General features: G+C 35.7%; 1 protein-coding gene across 1 annotated transcript; it reads left to right on the top strand.

Annotated features, from left to right (window-relative positions):
* Window positions 1-19,549: 19,549 nt before the first annotated feature.
* LOC128985125 (uncharacterized) lies at window positions 19,550-20,209 on the top strand. Its single transcript, XM_054404506.1, has one exon. It carries the CDS (start codon window positions 19,550-19,552, stop codon window positions 20,207-20,209), a length of 660 nt encoding a protein of 219 aa, XP_054260481.1.
* Window positions 20,210-21,973: the final 1,764 nt, after the last annotated feature.

The following is a 21,973-nucleotide window of genomic DNA, read 5'->3' as shown; positions in this document are numbered from 1 at the left end:
TTTTCAATGGAAAGTATCGGGGAATATCACTGCTCTAAGTAATTTTATATAGTAAGTAGTTCAAATCATTCAGTATACCTGAAAAAAATACTTTATAAAAGTATTAAAATAATTTTTCAGCTGTTCCTATGAATTTCTCTAACATTTAATTAATTAAGATTTAATCGCAGCTGGTCCTTCTTTTGTTTTGATTTTAATCCCATGTTATTTAAATGGGCCAAACTCGTACTTTGAGGGCTTGCCAAGGGTTTATGGGTCAACGCACCGACTTGAGACCCTCAAAAGGCACATCTACACGCTAAGGGCTTTCAAACAACATAAAAAACATTAAAATTGAGCCAGTGGTTTGGGCTGTAGGTCCGTCAACATTTAAGGAGAAGAAGGAGAACACGGAAAATTTGTGAATTTTCAAACTAGTTTTTCTTGGCTCAAACACAACCGTTTTTTAAATTCTTTTTTTTAATTTTGTTGAGAATGATTGCCCCTATCCAGTAGATGAACAATTATTTTAATAGCTTTTGTTTCTTCAGAGCTATAGACGAGTAAAAAAGCCACTTTGTCACGTCATGTATATATACACTGCAGCAGCTGTGTACCGCTGGGGGACTTGGCGGGGCGGAACGCTGCCGCGTTCCTTAATATATTTACTTCAAACAAAAGACGTTTACCTCTTGTTTAAATACCTCGTTTGAATCTCAGTGGGTCTGTGACACTCGCCGCTGCCACTTCCCAAACCCGCTCATAATCAGAGAAATCTTCGGTGTCAAATCATCTTCTGTAGGTGATTTACAACTTGTTAATACCAAACCAGAACTGGCGACCAGTTTATGAGCTGGCGCGCCGCGCTTTGGTGCTGCTGTTGACATTAGGAATTATGACGTCTGAAAAGTAACAACATATTTTTATCACTCGGTATTAAACAGAGAAAGTTTAGGCGTAAGTCTGGCTGTAATGAAGATAAGTCAGTGTGTGCGTGAGTAAACATCGGGATTGATGTGGGAGTATTTACGGGTGAACAGATGAGCTCCACCTGGTACACATGTGGGAGAGAAATAAAAATTCTTTTGGTTAATTACCTTTTACACATTAAATCTTGTAGTGTATTGTCGGTGGTTTGTGCTTAAAATATATTTCGGTTATTTTTCACAACACTAAATCAAAGAAAAAGTGTATTTTTGTTATATTATGGAATTGACTATAAATATATGAGCGAGAAGTAGGTAAACATCCGAATATATTGTACTGTACTTATACTTCAACACTATATAGTCAGCTTATCTCAGCTAGTAACTTATCTGAACAGTATTTTGCATTGATCCTGCATTCATAGATGTTTACATTAGTTGCTATTTTCCTAATTGGATGGACTACAAATACGATTACGATTACGATTACGATTTGGACGGAGCGTTGGATACGATCATATAAAGACTGAATTAAATATAGACCACCAGAAGTGTTACTTAATATAATTTATGGCGTCCACCGATTGGAGTGCCGTGTAGTTACGTAGCATTGTGCTGTAACTTAATGGCACTCGACGCGGTGGACGCCAGAAAATATGCTAACCACAGCATTCCTGTCTGTCTATATTTAATTATTTTTTTGCCTATGATTCTGTATTATATTTTAGAATAAAATTTAGACTAGCATAAAGTGAAGAAATAAGTTTGGTAATGAATAGTAGAAAATGAACTGATGTTCTTAGTAACAATAATAGCGTTAAATGTAATCCCACTTAATAAAGTTTGAAACAGTTAAATATAGTTGAATTCAGCTTCCAATCAAATGTGCTACTGTAATAATGTACTCATATACAACATTTTTTTATCATTCCCCACAGAAAGACGCATTAATGGAACTTTTATATCACACCGATTTTCATGGCACGACAAAGCCAACACATTGTTTTGTGTTAAAACTATAGACAACAAATCATATTGTAGAACGGAGCAGTTCTCACAGAAAGCATATGCAAACACAGTACAATAAGTTATGTGTAGTGTTTATAGGAGTTGGCACTGGTTGGTACAGGGTGGTTCTACAGCATTATTGCTATGGTACAACTTTCAGTATCCAATAGTCAATGGTACAACGTCATATGTACTACCCTAGTGCATGTCTTCTAGGTGGTTTTTTCCAATACAGATACTATTTTATTTATTTTCCAATGATAGTAAGAAATATAAAAAAATGCGACGTAAATGAGATCATACCTTACTAGAATATTAGCCTACATCCTGCCTTTAAAATAAAAACAGCTTAAGGTTAATCATACAATTACAGAGCATTTCCTAGCCAAACGATATTTAGTTTTTTTAGGCTAAGATAAAAATCAATATTAAACTAATAATTTGTTATGAAAATAGATTGGTAAAAATCAATACCAAATTCTCCCTAGTTATCATAGTTTTATCTCAGCTCATGTTGATCTCATAATTGACATTTCTTTAGGACAAAATTTAAAGACTGTTTATCATCGAATAAATAAACACAAATAACAATATGTTGTGTATTCGGAATCCTCGATTTATTCAGTTTTTTTTTTATAAAAAAAGAAACTTCTTAACAGCGATTGAATAATATAAAATTCAATGGTACAATTGAATAGTACAATTATTCAGTTGAATAATACAAAATTAACGATGGATAATAATACGACAATACGACAATAATAGGTGATAGGATGATAATAGGTGTTGGATAGGATAGTTTTTTTTGTAACATAATCGGATTATGCATAGCAACACAATTTTAACCTTGCGTCCTCGTTTCTTGTTACGATTGGCAAGTTTACTAGATAAAACAAAACACAAAACAAAATGAAATACGCCATTACATTTACTGCTCCAACCACTAAACCCCCTCCCTGTCACGTTATGACCAAAAGATTCACAATCTACACTTTTATCCCGTATAAAGTTACAAGATGATCCGCGATAGCACATAAAGAACTGAGGATCGAGAAATCAATCCGATGTTTTATCAACTGCGATCGCATCTGAAGCGAAAACCGCAATCAAACCATAAACTGGATACAAACATAACTCGAAACCGGACCCGGGCCTGGATACAAAGAAACAATACAGCAGTATAATAGGATGTGTCGGGTTACAGCGGTCTATTGGGCGATCAGGGGGATTATGGACATGTGTGGTGCTCGCCATATGTTAGGGGGGAGAAGGCTTAGCTACCCCTGCGGTTATTTGTGTAATTCGAATGTTTGGAGGTTCAATTTTGGACTGGATTTGTAGGAGTTGTAACTGTATTTCAGCCGAATTTCCCATATAGGAATAAGTTATTACCGTGGTACTCATGGTAAGAGCTGGACCCGGGACCGAATTGCTTTTTCGTTTTGAGGTCCCTGGAGGCCAAAAATACCATCCGTTGAAATATAAGTGTTCGTTAGTACGATAACTCAAGCAAATAGATCCAATTTTGATGAAATTTGGTATAAACGTGTAAACCAACATTTATTCGGACGAGTTCACGAACCAGCATTAACGTATTATAGGAACGGGGGTTATGGGGGATTTTATTGGGTAAAAATTGGTTTTTCCCATTTTTTAACCAAAAACAAAATTTGTCAATTTTTTAAACCATTTTGTATAGCTTAAAAACAAATAATTTAGTATATTGATGCTTTATTATGCGTCTAATGGTTACGGAGAAAATTCCTAAAAATATTAAATTTGAAATTCCCATTTTATTCTTATGGAGAACTAGCTGGCCCGACAGATGTCGTCCTGTCCTAATGTGGTTTTATGTCAAATGTTCGTTCATTTTGAAGATGAGCTCGTTCGCATGGCTCAATCACGTCCTGCGCGGATATTCCGGGGGTTGAAGCAGTAACTGAAAAGTCTGATACACATACCTCTCAAGCAACATATTACCTTATATACAAATTATATGCTACCGTGGTAGTTTTGGGGTAAACTGATTTGGAAATACTATCGGGATTAGAAATATTTAAAGTTTTCCTGTTGTGAATTAACATGTCGTGTAGTAAAGATCAGAATCTCAGGAAATGCTGGAAATACAGTATTAATTATTTTCTAGTGTTTTTGTCGTTGTGAAACCTAGTAAAAAATCAAATAGAGGAAAAAGCTTTAGTCAAAATTCTGTCATTAAATATTTGATTTATTAACTCATTACTTTTGGATCATAGCGACGAGTAGGAACTGAAGCTAAATAACAGCTATTAGGAGCTATGAAACACGAATTGTATTATTTGTTGTGGAATTATCAATACTGTATCGAAAATGGCTGAGAATTCACGACTTTAAGGTTATTGGAAATAACAGGACCAGGTGTATTGAAAATACAATGATCCTAAATACTGCTATTGCGGCTAGTGTGTATTTCACTCTAACTATGTCAACACCACAAAAATTGCATTACATTATTGTATTCCTCCATTCATTCTTATCTATCTGAATGTCTAGAAGGAACAGGCATGAATTGCACCAACTGACCTGAGTCAGGTAGTCGGGTGTTCCTGAATTGCGCTAACTACTCCAGGGAGCCACCCGATACGTCCTTTAAGTGACAGCCAGCCTTCTGTATAATTGACTGTATAATTAAATAGGTTAGGTTAAGTTAGGTTAGGCTAGGTTAGGTTAGTATAGTTTAGGTTAGGTTAGGATAGATTAGGATGAAACGTAAACAAGGCCATTCCTTCTGCCGGCAACTCAACCCTAGCTGATGGCTTGGGCTCTGCGGAACTATTAAGGAAGATTTTTTGGACCCTTTGAGGACTTATCGCTATTCAGGAACTCTTTGACGCAATTAATGCACGACCTCTAAAATTACCTCTTCCATAAGTAGATAAAACACCCTAAATCGTTTTTAAACAGGTACTAAGATCAAAGAGTTGTATCAACATAAAATGCTACTATCGCGTGTTGAAACAATGAAACATTTAAACAGATCAATTGGTCGTCTAGTTGTTGAATAATGAGCGAGATCAGAGGGCAAACAATGTGTAATGACAGAGTAGAGGTTTACAAACATACTGCAGGTGGCGAATCTCACGGTAGTTCTGCATACTAAAGCAGTTGAGGGTGCTGCGACCTAGCGGCTGATGTTGAAACTTACATGAGGTCACGGTAATGTCAGCCATCTGATCGTCTGTTAAATTATGCATTTAATGACCCCTAATTGATTTCAGTTTCCTAGAATATCTCGAAAGTCTATTGAGTATTATCTTGGTATAGGGGAATCGTAACGGACTAGCTTTAAGAAAATTGATTAGAGTGTATCACTCTTCCTGAAGGTCGTGCATTAATTACGCAATTGCGCCAAGCCCAAGCCAGGTAGGGGTGAGTTGACGACAGAAGGAATGTCCTTGTTTACGTTTCATCTTTGGCTATTCCAATAGTCAATGGTATCATCCAAACCTTACATAACCTAACCTAATCTAACTCAATTATACAGTCAAAGAGGGTCCCCCACTTGGCTTGGTAGGAACGTATCGGGTGGCTCCCTGGAGTAGTTGGCGCAATTCAGGAATATCCGTCTACTTGACTCAGTCAGTTGGCGCAATTAATGCTCGGCCGCGATCACATTATTTAATCGCTAGGCAGGCCTACGTCTAGGCATGAGTTTCATTGATCTAAGTGCATAATTGTCGAAAGACTTTCTGGGAGTATTTGATTACATTTGTTATTTTGTGTGTGTTCAACGTCACTGACCTTTATTACTTCTTTTGTAAAAGAAATGCAAATTCTGATATGTTTATCATCTAAATATTGAAGCTTTAGTTGGGTGTAATCATTGATTTGGTAAACCAACGATGCATTTATGATATACAGCTATAGAAATTATCTCGCAAATGATAGAACCAGCAATTTAAAGACTAGCTTTATAACTACTCTGCTACTCTACTCAAACAATTAATTGTTCAAGAAGTATCCTACAATAAATGTAGCACTGTTTACACATAAAAAATCTAATCATAAGCCTGTTCCAGCTAACCTGAATAAATGTGATAGGAAAAGGTAAGGAATAAATCTTTCCGGTGAGCCTATGTTGAAATAATGTTGAAGAATCGAAATTATAAGTCTTCGAGATTTGATATAAGACAAAACTGTTTCTACATAAGCACAAAATAATCTCTTCAAAATATAAGGCTACAACCAAAAGGTGTGGGACACAATGTAGGATGTTGACATAATCCTTGTTGTTGCTTTCATTTTTCATCTCTTTCATGCATCTCAAGTTGCATCTTTCAGAAAATTGTTTTTAAATTGATCAACTGCTCTTTCAACTGTGTCTCATCTTAATTTTTCAGCTTCATCACTTATCTTCACATACCTTCTCATTTTTGTCTTGACCATCTAAAGGATTTTACTTATTCTGTTCCTTCGTTTGCCAACTTCATCACTCTCTCAACATAAAATGCCACGAGGACATCCCTGTGACCCACCGGAATGTAGAATGTGTCTCGAAAAGTATCTCGCTCTTGCAACTATCCACTTCGAAGGGGTTTAAGACGAGGAAAGTCGACGAGTTATGAAGATGTCCTCTGAAGCTACTGGCGTCCGATTCCACATTTTACTATCTTGTTACCCGCGCTGAAACAGTGGCGGATTCTAGCGGCAAGCCCAAATAAGTGATAACAGACGATAAACTTGCTCAACTTCTACCTGTGTTGACAAGCGGTTTATCATAAACTGGGGGGTTTATGGTCCAAGCTGTCACTCACTGGACGCTGTAGAGGAAATTAATTCAATATGAGGAACCTGCTTTGACCACGCCGCTGCTTGGCTGGTTCTTGGATTTTTTCATAAACATCAATTTGAGGGGCTTTATACGAAAACAAATTTGTTTTTGTGGGAATATCTGTTTCTCGTTGCCCAACGATGGGATCCTTTGATGTAGTGGATAAAAGTCGTAAATGTATTCACACATGTATCAGGTAAACGAATTGAGGTGTATGAAAGAAGTGAGTAAGAAAAGTGTAAGATTTTTCAAACTAGTCTTCAATATCTGTGACATATAATTGATGCTCAAGGTATTCATAAAACAAAGGAAAAGGTCTCTTCCATCTTAAACAGCAAAAGACCAGAAAACGTAACAGAACTTCACAAATTTCTTGGATTAATAAACAACTACAACAAATTCATAAAAGATTTAGCAACAATCCTACACCCACTCAACCAACTACTTAAGAAAGAAGTACGCTACAATTGTACCTCAAAATGCGATAATAGTATTCAAGGGGTCAAATTAGAACTAGCAAGTGATCGTGTCCTTCTACATTATAATCCTGATTTTCCTCTGGTTCTAGCAACGGATACCTCTCCGGTGGATGGGTCTTGGTGCTATTCTTTCACATCGTTACAGCGATGGAAGTGTGAGACAGATAAGTTTTGCCTCACGCAGTTTGACAAAATGTGAACAGCACTACAGCCAAATTGACAATGAAGGCACTGGCATCTACTGGGGGCTAAAGAAGTTTTTCCCGTACTGTTATGGACGGAAATTTACTCTGATTACTGACCACAAGCCACTTGTATCATTGACTATCTACTAGAGGTAGAGGTGTATAGTCAATGCTTGTATCCATATTCAGCCCCATAAAAACACTACCATCAATATCTGCTACTAGATTATTCAATTATGCAAACTTTTTATCTGGATTCGACTACAAAATTGCATATAGAAGAACATCGGATCATGCTAACGTAGATTTTTCATCTCGGTTCACAACTGAGCATGCTTCAACTAAATAGTAGTATGTTTTCTGTGACTAAAGGCAGGGACAACTGTGACCTTTTTCAACTTAGTCAGCTCGATTCTTTTCAAATTAGTAGTTCCGCAATTTCTAAGTCAACAGCCCACGACAAAGACCTTCAACCAATAATACATGCACTTTGAAGGCAATTCAGTGGAAGCTATTGTGGTACCATGACAATGAATTAACACTTCAAGACGGATGTATATTCAAAGGATGTCGAGTTCTAATACCACAATCCCTTCGTCGGAAGGTTCTTGATGAACTTCATATTGGGCATTTAGGCATGGAGAAAATGAAATCCGTAGCCAGAAGCTATTGTGCATGGATGAATATTGACCGAGATATAGAGCAATTGGCAAAATCGTGCAAACAATGCCGTTTGAAACAAAATGAACCAAAAGGAACAAAATCATCCATGGCTAGCTCCGAAGGGACCATGGGAAAGGTTACATATAGACTTTGCTGGTCCAATACAAGGACAGTGGTGTTTTATTATTGTGGAAGCCTTTACTAAGTGGACTGAGGTAATAACTACTAAGAATACTTTTCCAGAATTTTGCACAAGATAACTTAGAGAATTATTTGCTACATTTAGTCTTCCCATGATTTTGGTTTCTGACAATGGAAGACAATTTACGTCTAGTGTCTTTTAAACAGTTCATATCAGAAAACGGGGTGGTACACAAAACAACTGCTCGTTACCATCCTTCAGACTGTGAAGAAGTCCTTAAGAGAAATGGAAGACGAAGGATGGAGATTAGACGTCAAACTCTTCAGAATGCTTATGCAGTTACGTCAAACCTCAAATTCATCTGGCTGTGATGCATATTCCTTGATGTTTGGCAGGAAGATTTGAACACACAATATAGCTCTTTTACATGAAACACGTAAACAAGAAACTGAACATGTGAAGCAAGCAACACGATATTTTAAGTAGGGAGACAGAGTACAAGCAAGAAATTATCCAAAAGACAAGTGGTGTTTTAGAAGAATATTGGAAAGGGAAAGCAACTTTCTGTATAAAGTACAAATGGACGATGGAACTGCCTGGAGGCGTCATGTTGACCAACTACTCAAATGCGAAATAACGTTACCAAAACACTTCAGAAGGGAGAAATTTTGTGTTTAATTGATGTAATAACTTAACCATATGTGTATGTGAATTAATGACCCCCTGTTATTTTGCATTTATTTTGTTTGTACTAGTTTTTCTGTTTACATTAAAGTATGCGATTGATTTCAACTGAACTAATTTACTTATTATTTGATAATGTAACAAAATCGAAAACTGTAAACTGTACACTGAAACCAAGTCAGTCCTACAAGGGTTACACAAAAGCCTCTTATCCATTCGCTGTCAATATTTTAATAGCTCGTTTAGCAGAGGGAGGTTAATTGTTAAGCATATAGTGTTTTTAAACACCACAGTCTATATACTGGTATGAGGGTGGCGGATAATCTAATTCAAAAGCTAAATTGAAAGATGAGGGCGGGGGTCCCGTATGCCCCAAATGTTCTCACACCAGCCGACCAGCCCCATCTTCATTAGAAATCCCGTCGAGGGGTTGTGAATAATGACAATGAGTCTCTATTAGCCGCAGTTTCCAAATTCCCGGAACTGTGGGGTGGATGTGCTGTTGGTTGTATTTGGGATCCTTTTTGTGATGGGGATACTCGGATCTGTATATAGTTGCAATACAATCTTCTCTAGATGTATGAATGATTTTTCCGCTATTGGCGTTTTCTTTTCTTGGTTGGCGAATTTTTTACTTTTTCTTTTACGTTGACGTTTGTAGACGTTCAAATTGTACGTTTTACATTTTTTTATTATTTAAATATCTCCCAACCTTTCCCAAAAAGGAGGAAAATACTTGCAGGAAACTACTTGAGGTCAGTTGCATTATATTTTTTCTTCTCATTGTTTTTTCCTTATTCTTTATCATATTCTCAATCTTATTCTCCTCGTCTTTCTTCTACCTTCTAGTTATATTTTTAGTCTGTTACATTTATTTAAAAGGTTTCTTACGATGGTAGAGTGTTGTTTTTACAATTTCAACATGAGTAATTAACGTGAGGCTTTAAACTTAAATAATTAAATTATTATCTATAAGTGTCATGTTTGTATTCTGTTGGTTGTTGTTATCGCGATAGCTAATGTCCAGCCCAAGATCAGTTCAGTGTACATCGTGTCATGACAGCATAATTCAATTAAACGCTAATGTAAGTACGATGGTCGGATGACGAGGGAGAGGTTTAAGTGTTGTACCACAACAGCTGATATTTAATTAGAGAGCTGTTAATTATCAATTCTGCCACTAGAGGGCAGCTGCGATATCATCTGGTCACGCCGCACGCGTCTAGTTCCCTCTCTCTCTCTCCCTCTCTCGCGCCCACTCACTCGGCATAACAAAGCGAGAAAGTTAGGGCTTCTTCAATTTTCTTAATTTAAAGCCCAATGGTGATCAGGAACAGCTTGGTCCAGTTTTGAGCCATACAGCTATTGAATTTTCTCAGGATCGTTCCGGCAAACTTTTGATCGTTAGGTGGGTACTATAACCACTCAGCTACCCAGCCAGTCAAAACTACCCCCAAACATCAGTTTCCCCACAACACCGTCCTAAGATAAAGAAGATACTCTATGTGGGAAATGTGTACTTTTATCAAACAAAAACGACAGCTAACTCAATCAATTCCAATGAAATTCGAGGATCAATAAACACGTTCAATGAGATCTGTCATACCAATATGTACGTAAGTGCTGTGTTAATGATGCCCAGGGAAAAAGCCTGGTTTAAAAGTACAAAATGGTATATAGCCCCCACCCCTCGGTATTTATGATGAAACAGACCAAAATCAAAAAATATCGTTGGTCCCAAGATAGAACCCTGAGGTACTCCTAAACAACCTATTTACTCAGTCATCAAACAGAAATGCTTCCACAAACGAAAACAAATAAACCATTCGATTCCAACGGTCGTGCATTAATTATTGTGCCAAAGAGTATCTGAACTGCGCAAAGCCATCAAAGGGTCCCAAAAATGTCCTTAGTTGCGCCAAGCCTAAGCCAGGTAGGTGCGAGTTGCCGGTAGAAGGAATGCCCTAGTTTACATGTCATCCTAACCTAACCTACTCAAACATACAGTCAAGGAGATCCACCACTTGGTGCAGTCAACGAACGTAACGGGTGGCTCCCTGGAGTAGTTGGCGCAATTCAGGCATACCCGACTACCTACTCAGGTCAGTTGGCGCAATTCATGCCCGTCCATTCCAACACACCACGAGGATGATTGGCTCAGTCGATACATCGTATGTCCAAATTTATAGGTGTAGGCAGGTGTGTTGCTCGGGGGGAGCAGCCTTACATGTTCAGAGCTGACAGTTGCCACGTATCGTCCTGATGACATGTCCGACACTTGTACTGAGGCTTCCAAAGAGGCTTATTGGGCCTCAGGCTTCAGCTAACTGCTGCATCGGTGGATTATCATAAGTGGAATTAGCTATATTGTTACATCGATGAGTCATATGGATAAACTGACTGGTCTTTCATTTTCTGTTTCTATCATTGAAAACACATTGATTCCGTCAATTTAATTTAATTTAGATGTTTTGAATCAATTGTTTATATTGCTAGCTAAGAATATATGTCCGTATAGGCTATAACCAAATTCATAATAAGGGGTCAGGTTAACCACTCTTCTATACTTTCCCTCAAATTCATTTCATACATTCTGTTAAAAACTATTGGTGTGCGGTTAGTCGGTTGTTTTAATACTTCTGTAGTGTAGGTTATGCGTTTCATAAGAAAGTATTCAAGTATAAAGTTAGTGTTGTAAAAAGATACGTTTTTTTATATTGAATGCTGATTTTGCTGCTCATAAAAGTTTCTTCAGTTATAATTTTTTGTTGAAACTAGGATGGTAATTTCAATTTGTAGCAGAACTCTTTTTTCATATTAATTTCCCTTGATTTACGAAGTTGACGTTTTGCTTTGGAAATAAGTTACCTCAACATGTCAACATCAAGCATTACAGTTAGTTAGATGAAATACAATATTACCCCCACCGAAACTGTAAACGTAATGTGTAAAATATCCATTATTTTTTGTCAGTACTAGTTCATTACTGTTGCAAACTACTCTCAACGACTACCGACAATTGCGTCACGTAATTGAACTGAAGTAAGTATTTGTCTCGATGAATGGCAATGGTCCGTCAGCTGACAGGTGGGCGCGGGTCACAGCTGATTGTTGGTCAACTCTGGTCACGTGGGCAGAGGAATCCACTACAACGAGGGCCAACTGATGTCAATTGTCATACAACCCCTGGCCCGAGTGGGTGGCCTAATCACTCGGACAATACCTATTATAATGACTCGAATTTGGAGCTTCCGCAAGTCTTGGACCACCCTTGGAATAACAAGGGGTACACGGGTATTTGGATTGACCACCCAACGAAAAAATAGTTATGCAAAATGTAATAATAGTGGTACAAAGATTAGTTGGGCAAAGTTCAGAGTTATATAAATATTAGTTTGTTATGGTTTTGTAACTTTTGAGACCAACAATTGAAAAAAAGAAAGATAAATAGTCGCAACCATATTTTCTTTTCCAATAAAAAGCCCACCGCCGGAACGTTTTCTTCCCAATAATTTAAAAACCATTAGCAGCACAAAATTTAAAAATAAATTTAAAATTGTCTTTTAGAAATCGCTCCTTTCTCCATTAAAGAGGGGTTTCCACAATTAGCTTTTTTCTATTGTATAAATATTGGAATTTTAAAAGTAATTTGATCCTATAACAACTTAATTCACTTGGTTAAGAATCTTGACGCAACTCAATGTACAATGTACAATTATCTTCTTCTATATACATAAAACAAAGTCGTGTTAGTTACACCACTTATAGCTCAAGAACGACTGGACCGATTTTAATGATTTTTGATTCGTTGGATTCATCTTTGTCTCGATTAACATTTAGGCATATTCAGTTTTGTAATTTACCTTAAGCCCCACCAGCCTGTTAAGTTTGTATGTTCATAGTACCATGTTTGTATGTTATAGAGCTATTGGAAGAATAAATTAAAATTAGGTCTCTCTCTAGAAAAATAACCGGCGATCAACAATAATTCCTTAATACATTAAATCATGTTTACGATAACGTTTTCTATCCAAAACCATTACGGCAATTCACAAAAATAATTAATCAATAGGTATTCTCGAAGAATGTATTTTAATATGAATTCGTTCTATCAATTAAAAAGAAATATGGAGATCAAGTTGATGTCCACCTTCAAACAGTTTTACTCTACTGTACATTAGCCTACTAGGCTTGGAAGAAAGTGGAGTTTTGTATCAACAGTATCTGTGGAGATTAGTATTTGGGATGTTCTCAGTTACCTGTTGTGCAACATTAAGTTTTTTTAAGCTCTACACGATGGCTGTAATAAATTCACTAAAATGGGACATTTCTATATTATAAGAGAAAATTTGAAGAAAAGACAGTTTTTCAAACATCTAAAACCCCAATAATACCCCGTTCCCATATCCAGGTCTTGGTGGTTCGCGAACCCTAGTAGCACAAATATATATTAAATACATATGAATAAATATATTTAAAATATATTTTATATATCACAAGTGTGTATTAATGTCAATTTTATATAATATTTAAAATATATTAAATATATAAAAAATATGTTTTTGAATATATTAAATATTTAAAAAATATGTTCCAATAATATATTTTAGTGAATAATATTTAAATAAAAAATGTATTTAATATCTCTTCCAAACATCCCATGGGGCATAAACATAAAAACACAAAATAATAAAGATTTAGTATGAAAAACACAATTATCAGTTGAGTAAATTGATTAAATCTTATCTTACTAATATTATAAATCTGAAAGTTTGTGAGTTTGTGTGTATGTTTGTGTGTATGTTTGTGTGTGTGTTTGTTGCTCAATCACGCATAAACTACTGGACGGATTGGGCTGAAATTTGGCATGATGATAGCTCACATTCCCGATTAACATTAAAGCATATTCTTATCTCAAAAACCCTTTCGGGCTCCGCCCCAGTGGCTCTGTAGTTCCCCATGTTAATCTTATAATTTTTCATATTTAAAAGGAATTAATGAATCTTAACAGCTGTCTCAATTAAACAAGTTGGTTCTGTTCTATGATGTTCAACAGCATAAAAGTTACAAGGATTACCAACAGGGTGCAGCACTATTAATTTTTTTTTTTTATTTATGACAACAGCTAATTTCCAACAAAAAGGTGAGTGAGCGTAGCGAACGAACTTCAACCTTGAGGCGAGTTAGCGTAGCGAACGAGCTAATCTGAAGGCAAGTGAGCGCAGCGAACGAGCTCCAACCTAAAGGTGAGTGAGCGTAGCGAACGAACTTCAACCAGGACGTGAATGAGCCATGCGAATACTTATGAAGTTAAACGGGGCGAAGCCCGCGGGTACAGCTAGTAGTTCATAAAAACAAATTTTGAAAAAATTACTAGATAAAATTGTTTCAGCCCGGGTGGGTCTCGAACCTGGGTCCTTCTACTTATGAGCCTCCTACCTTACCTCTGAGCTACTTGTGACTGTTGTTAGCATTAGTTTTCAAATGGTGAAAGAGTGGCCCTCAGTTGCAATGGTTGCAATACTTGAAATATTTTTGATACTACAGTATAATATGATTCTGTTAATCTGTTTTGGCATCAAGTAGTTGAGTTGAATAGTGATGTAGTGAATAGTGAGTAGTCTCCACGAATACAAATACAGTAAATTACAAAAATTAATTTAAATACTATGACAAATATTATGTAATTTATGGCATATACAAATCTAATAATTATTTTTGGAACATCATATACAACCGTAATTAGTTTCTTAAAAGGTCGCCAGTCACTAGCACCCTTTTCTAGCCAATCATTCGAGATTTCTATGATCACATTCATTGTCACATATTGCAATTAAAAAAATTAAACCCATCAACACTTTTTTTCGTTTGACCCAAATGTAGCTGTCGAACATGTATACTGCCTCTTAACTATATGCTATTTTTTTCTTTACGTGTATGATAGAGTGACACCATTCAGAGTACACAATAGCATACAAAAAATGCATGTATAAATTGATAGACACTATAAAAAACAAAAAGATGCTAATTATTTATTTGCTAATTATAAAAGATTATAGGCTATATATTGTACAAATATAATATTATTTTATTCATAAAAATATCTGACGTGTTTCAAAATATATTTATAAATAATTTAAATATATAATATAGTTTCAAAAATATTTTATATATATATTTAAAATATTCTCAACACATAATTTTTTAAATATTTAATAGGAAAGATATACATATAAAATATGTATATTATAGATTCTAAACTTGTTTTATCAATATATATTATGAATCTATTTTAAATATTCAAAACTTATATTTAATTTATATTTTGCATTGCTTTTTGGTAATATTTTAAATATATATTTGAATATATCAAACTATTATTAAAGATATATTATATATATATTTTATTCGAGGTTCTATCAAATACAACTTTAAATATATAAAATATTTATAAAATACATATTTGTGCTACTAGGGAACTCATTCAAGATTATCCTGCAAGAAAACCTTCATCAAAATCGGACCAAAATTACTCAAGTTATAGCAAACACAGACAAACACACATATAATACAATTAAACGAATAGTGTTTTTGGCCTCTGGGGACACCAAAATAAAAGGGAAATTAGTCCTGGGTCTAGGTCTTACCGTGCCACCTATAGGGAAGCCGTAGCTATAACTACTTCCCTCACTATTCACTATTTTACTTGAGACAAATATTTGCGGAAGGTCTATGAACTATTATTGTAGCCATATTTCGTACTTATTGATTTCTGCAAGTCATATAATAACTTTTTGTGATCCCAAATCGTTTCTTTACGCACCAACTCCGTTCCATCGATGCTCCTTTCCCACCAACCTTAGAAAGAAATTTACGGGAAAGGAGAAATTAATACCGTTTAGAAGACTATTCACTGGCGAAATTCACGGGTCACATCGAACACACAAGGAGGAAATAGGCTCGTTCGAAACCCTACACTTTTCCGCACCAACCAAGAATTACAGTAATTGTTGATCTACGGGTTAGCCCTTTGTCGGCGAGCCCTTTCATGAGACGCCTAATCAATAGTAGGGCCCAATAAACTGATATCTGTAGGGCTAAGGGCTCCGGTTGCGGGTGTATGCGGGGCTTTTCTATAGGGTAGTTGGGGCTTTCACCCCTTGTTTTGTCTGCGCCGCGGCCTCTATTGGTAAACATTTGTTGAACAGATTGATCTGAATTCATCTGATCACGTTGAAAGGACCTAAGGTGACAATGCGTTGTGACTGAGTGTCAACGTCGACGATTGGTAAATGTACATTGTTGGGTCGTGAGTTAATAGTTACGAGTGTTTTTGGAGTATTTTTAAGTACGCCAGACAATACCGGGTTGAAATCGAGGGGGAAAACGATATATGAACAATTCATAAGTTATTGATAGGAAAGCTTGAGTTATAAAAATTTTCAAGATTACAAGTCATCAAAATCAAATGTTATTCATACGATGGCAAATAAGGATTTAGAAAACGTCACATAATATATCGTAAAATTTCAGTATATGTACATTAAAATACTAGGAAATCGAATAAAAAAGACCAATCTTTTGTTGACAATACATATTTTACAATTATAATAAAATTAATCAGATACACTGTAATAATCCTCTTATGAACTCAAAACGATCTTAGAATTTTTTTAATTTTGTTTCTCATGACGGTGAAGATATATCCATTACTGTAATTCAAATATTTTAGGTGTTTATGGATGGAAATAAATTAAATACTAAAATAAAACAAAACAATTACATTATACCATGTCTCTAAAATGATGTCTTAGCTTGTTGTATATACTGCATAACTTTTGATCCTAAATAGGCCTAGTTATTTGTGTAACTAGTGTGCTAAGTGGCACTTTGCAATCGTGTTACACATTATATTCATACAGTTACAGTTATTACGAGTATAAAGCATAGAAATAATTAGTCTTCCAAACACTAAACAACACGTTTTTGGTTAGGATAAATCCAAGCGTTATCGAAATGGGAAACACGGCAAAAGCTGATCGTACTCGTAGTATCATTGTGTTGCCAACTTATTTTCAAGCGTACAAGTATACAGTACGTGTCTAATAAAAACACGCTGTTTTGTGTTGTTTGGTTGGAATACTGGAGTGCGGCAAAAGTACGTAAATGTAGCAATTAGCAAATTTCTATAATCAGTGCAAGGAAGCCCACTTTGTTAGGTGATTGTAGGAAATTTTAGTTTTATAGCATTTAATTAACATGTATTAAAATTGATGTATTGAAGTCACCGGTGATTTCCACCTTTGTTTTCGTAACTTTTTAAAAACTAATAAAAAATGACTTAATATACATTAGACACTAAGAGTTGATGAATTCCTTCAATTTCAAGACAGTTCTTCTAGCCTTGTATTCTTATATATTTTCTGCAAAAAAATAATTTTTACAATCTAATTTCGTAAATAAATGCCTATATTTTCTATTCATTTCACACAATCTAACGTGGCTTAGTGTACCATTAACCTCTTTAGATGATTCTATAGCTCGACACGCATGCATCCTCTACACCCTATAGATTCCCCATAAAACAAGCGTAGAGCGATCTATCGCCACCATTACCCATAGCTTATTTATGGGGGCGGCCTCGGCCCCCGTATTCTCTTATTTATTGCAACTTGTTTAAGGTATTTATAAAGCCGGATCGCATGTCGCCATACTCGGTAGCGGTAAATAATTCAAGAGGAAATCATGTTTCACTTGTTGGGTCGATTGAGAGATTTGTAGCCCTAGCTCTAGCGGCGAGCAGTAACGGGGAAAATATTGTTAAAGATTTATACCACAGTCCATTTCATAGGGTAACACATAGTTTGACCTCGTATTCAATATAATAGTTACGGTCAATGAATTTTGGTCGGATTTTAAAAGACTAAGTAGGACAGTAGATGTAGTTAAATCCATATTGGGGAAAATATTTTTGAAGATCTATGCTATACCATGGAGTTTAATTCATTGGGCAACTCATGATAATTGGACATTGTGCCAATCTTATAGTGTTTAGTACGAGAAATGAATGGATTTGTGAGGATTTTCTAAATTGGTATATTTTAAGATTTTTAGCCACTTAGCTCTTGTCAAGAAAATGTTTGTTAAGCATTTAAACCACTAAGTTTATTTCATGGAGTCACACATAGTTTTAAACATTGTTAAACATTTCAGTCAGGCATTTTGTACTTACGCACCAAGAAGAAACCCGTTCATGCTCGTTCATACTTCTTTCTAGATTTTTCAGGAAACAGGTTTAATGAAACATGTTTTGCAGTTTCTGCTACTTATTTCTTCTGGTGTACACATATATTCACAATCACTGAGATCATTATTCTCAAACATGTTAGGTCCACTTATTATTATTCTTTCAAATAATACACTTTATTCAAACCAAGCGTTGAACGAAAATGAATATAAAACATGAAATGACAGGTTAAATTGTATAATCAATAGTCAATCAGCTGATCATAGTAGTAGTATATTTAAGTGTTGCCAACCTATTCCCAAGCGTGCACGGATTACGTGCATAATAAAACCACGCTGTTTTGTATTATTTGGATAGAAATACTGGTGTGCGCCAAAGTATAACCGTGCTACAAAGTATTCAACGGTGGGACAAAGTAAGTAAATGCAGCAATTAGCAAACTTTCTGTACTATAATCAGTGCAAGGAAGCCAACTTTGTCGGGTGACTGTAGGACAAATATTTAATTTACTTTATTTAACGGGTTGTAGCAGAAATGGCTCTAGCCAAACGATCACGTTTTGTAGCATGTTTAAATATTTTTACAATGGTTGTTATTTTAGGAGGCAAACTATGAACTATAGTTTAATTTTGACTTCAATAGTATGGTTTAGTCAAGGTATTTACGTTGCATTGTGTTAAATAGCACTCAATTTATAATTTAACTTTATCAAAAGTTTTCGATAATATAGCATAATGAAGTCTACTAAAGTGTGGGAAAAGTTAAAGATTAACAAACAATTCCTCTTTTGGTAACTCATAGTTTGACCTTCTGTTATATACTTCAGTTTTAGGGGAGCTATTTTAGCTGGATTTTATTGAATTTAAAACAATATATAATTTTAATGGGGTGTTATGTTATGTAAACGGAATAATAAGTCATTACATCACAAAATAGTGTGTAGCCTTATAACAAAATGACAACTGAATAGTTATACAATAATTACAGCTAGCGTCAGCTAAGCTGGCTCATGGTGGCCTGTGGGCCTGGCGCGGCACCATAGGCGGGGGGAGGGTGGAAACTAGCTTAAGACCGTTCTGAGAACATCGGACTGTCAGACGTAAGGTCCCGCGTTCCGACCGGGCAACTCTGCGAACATCTCGGCTGACTCACGGGGTTGACGTCCTAAACAAACTATGACTAATAGAGAGGGCGCTGTTATGACAAATCTTGCACGTTCCTAAGCACTGTGTCTACTCAGTAGTGAGTTTTGCTTGTGCAGTGTCACAGTGGATCGTGAAGTGGACTGTTTTCATAACGAAACGTGTGTGAGTTTTTTTGTCATGGCAGAATTTAAATCGAAAGTAGGGATTGGTGGTAAGGTTTTAAATAGTCAGAGTAGGGAAATCGTGGAGGGGAACAGGGGTTCGTCCCAAACGCTTTGGCCATGTGGAAGGCAGGCCAAAAATCCGGCGACTACCACGACAACATGAACAACAAAAATTACATGCAATGGGTCATAAATCAACTGATACCAAACTTAAATCCTAACTCTGTATTGGTTATTGACAATGCGAAGTACCACAACAAGCAAATTGATAAGGCCCCGACTTCCAATAGTAAAAAAGAAGAAATGACAAAGTGGCTTTCCGAGCACAACATTTCCTACGATCCAACAATGCTAAAACCTCAACTTTACAAACTCATTCTTCAACACAAACATCGATATGTCAAATATGTCCTGGATGACATCTTGGAAAGGGAAGGCCACAGTGTACTGCGTCTGCCCCCGTATCATCCTGATTTGAACCCAATCGAGATGATATGGGCAGATGTAAAAAACTATGTTGCATCACACAACACGACCTTCAAATTGTGCGACGTGAAAAAGCTTTGTGAAGAAAAGTTTTCTTCGATATCGCAACAGGATTGGGAATGTAAGTGTAGGCACGTTAAAAATGTGGAAAATGAATACGCCGCCAAAGAGCCAGCCATCGATGAAATAACGGAAAGTTTTATCATTAATGTAGACGACAGCACCAGCGACGACGAGGGAACGAGCGACTCCGATGAATTCAGCGATATGTCTGGGATTGAGGAGTTATGATGGACCAACTCCTGATGGACCCATGGGGTTTGTGGCAGTTTAGTTCTATTAAGTTATTTCTTGTAAGAACATTTATTTGAATAGTTTTTTAATGTATGATTTAAAAGCGCAACCTAAGCACCCATGCTCCCTAGTTACATTAACAACTGTTCATAAAAAGTGTTTAGAAAGTTTAGTTTATTAATTGTTAATGGATGCAGTGCATACAACCATACAACACATCTAGCATTTTGTATGCCGTCTACTGAAGCGCCTTCAAGAGAGCAGTGAGGGCAGTAGACGCAACCCGCATGACGGCAGACAATATTTTTAACCTAGGCTAGTACAGAATTTCTATCTATCGGTCACGCGCCAGCTTAGCTGACGCTAGCTTGTATAATGGTGTCATTTTTCTGATGAGTGTGTTAAACAATAACTGATATTACAACTTGACATTTATGTAAGGTAATATAATTCATTGATTTAAACAGGTAAACATCGCAATAAAACAAAATCCGAATCTTTTTAGACCTTAATAAATTATTAACAGTTCGTGAAATAGTCACAACACATTTTTTTGTATTTATATTTTTCATTAGATCGATTCACAATGCTCCTAGGATAATGTTTTTTCTACACCTCTCCTGCATGTTATTTAGAGATCGATGGTTATAACTTGATACCACAGACAAGGGAAACAAACTTTTATTTCCTTAGTCAATGTTGATACTTTTGGACTAAGACAATTTACATAGGTTCAGAAATTTAAATCGTATCTGCTCTTATACAGGATATTTTTAAATTGTCTGGGCATATTTTGTAAATTTGTTCCTTGGGCTAAGACAAACATAAAATGCAATATGGGTCTAAAATGCCAAGACTTCTGTTCGTGGATCTGTTTGTGATTTTTAAGAATTATTTTATATATCTTGGACATTTTTTATGATAGATATTCCAAAATTGATATAAATGTGTATTTTAGTAGGTAAAAATACCTTACAAGGTTTTATTCCAATATCTGAAACCGTTTCAATATGGCGGACATTTAAAATCTTTAATGCCAAATTTCACGAGAACCGTAAATATTAAGAAAACTGTTTCCAGATAAAAAAGATAGAGAATTTAAATCAAAATCAAACGAGACCTTGTTTGTTAAAATTAGATGACGAACAAGCGAGTTATCAGTTTTCTTCTACATTCGGTTACGCAATTTAATAGGACTTCCATATTGTTTATTATTTTACAGAGCAGTATTGGTAGTCCTATTAAATTGCGTAACCGAATGTAGAAATATAAATCTTGCATTGTGAACAAAACTATTTTCACCTATGTCGAGTAACCTTCAATATAATCTTTGCTCAATAGTAAAAACTTATGTTTTCCCCTTTGTACTGTATATTGTAATTATTTATATGGATTTGCTAGCATACTGTATGGTTAGCTCGTTATTATAAACCCAGGTTACAAGTCTTTTGTTTACTTTTTCCGTAGTTTACAAGTATATTATAAACGTGGTACTTTTGGACTGAGACATTTACGTAGATTCAAAAATTTCAATCATCTCAACATTAATCTTCCATTGTGAAAAACCTACCTTAATTTCACGTGAAAGCCTATAACAGTCTTAGTAGGATTGCTATGGCTTTGGATTGCAATTTATGAACTAAAAAAATATGATCCAAACCACGATTCCTTACATGGCGAACGACCATCTCCGTCCAACATCGAATCATAAATTGTGTAAATCTGTGCCGCTCCAATCATTATAATTCCTAGCATGAGCAA

This window comes from Macrosteles quadrilineatus, unplaced genomic scaffold (genome assembly GCF_028750875.1).
Source record: "Macrosteles quadrilineatus isolate MER2022 unplaced genomic scaffold, UCM_ALF_1.0 Scaffold_2__2_contigs__length_208266976, whole genome shotgun sequence".
NCBI classification, from domain to species: domain Eukaryota; kingdom Metazoa; phylum Arthropoda; class Insecta; order Hemiptera; family Cicadellidae; genus Macrosteles; species Macrosteles quadrilineatus.
This window is presented reverse-complemented; position numbering and strand designations above follow the sequence as displayed.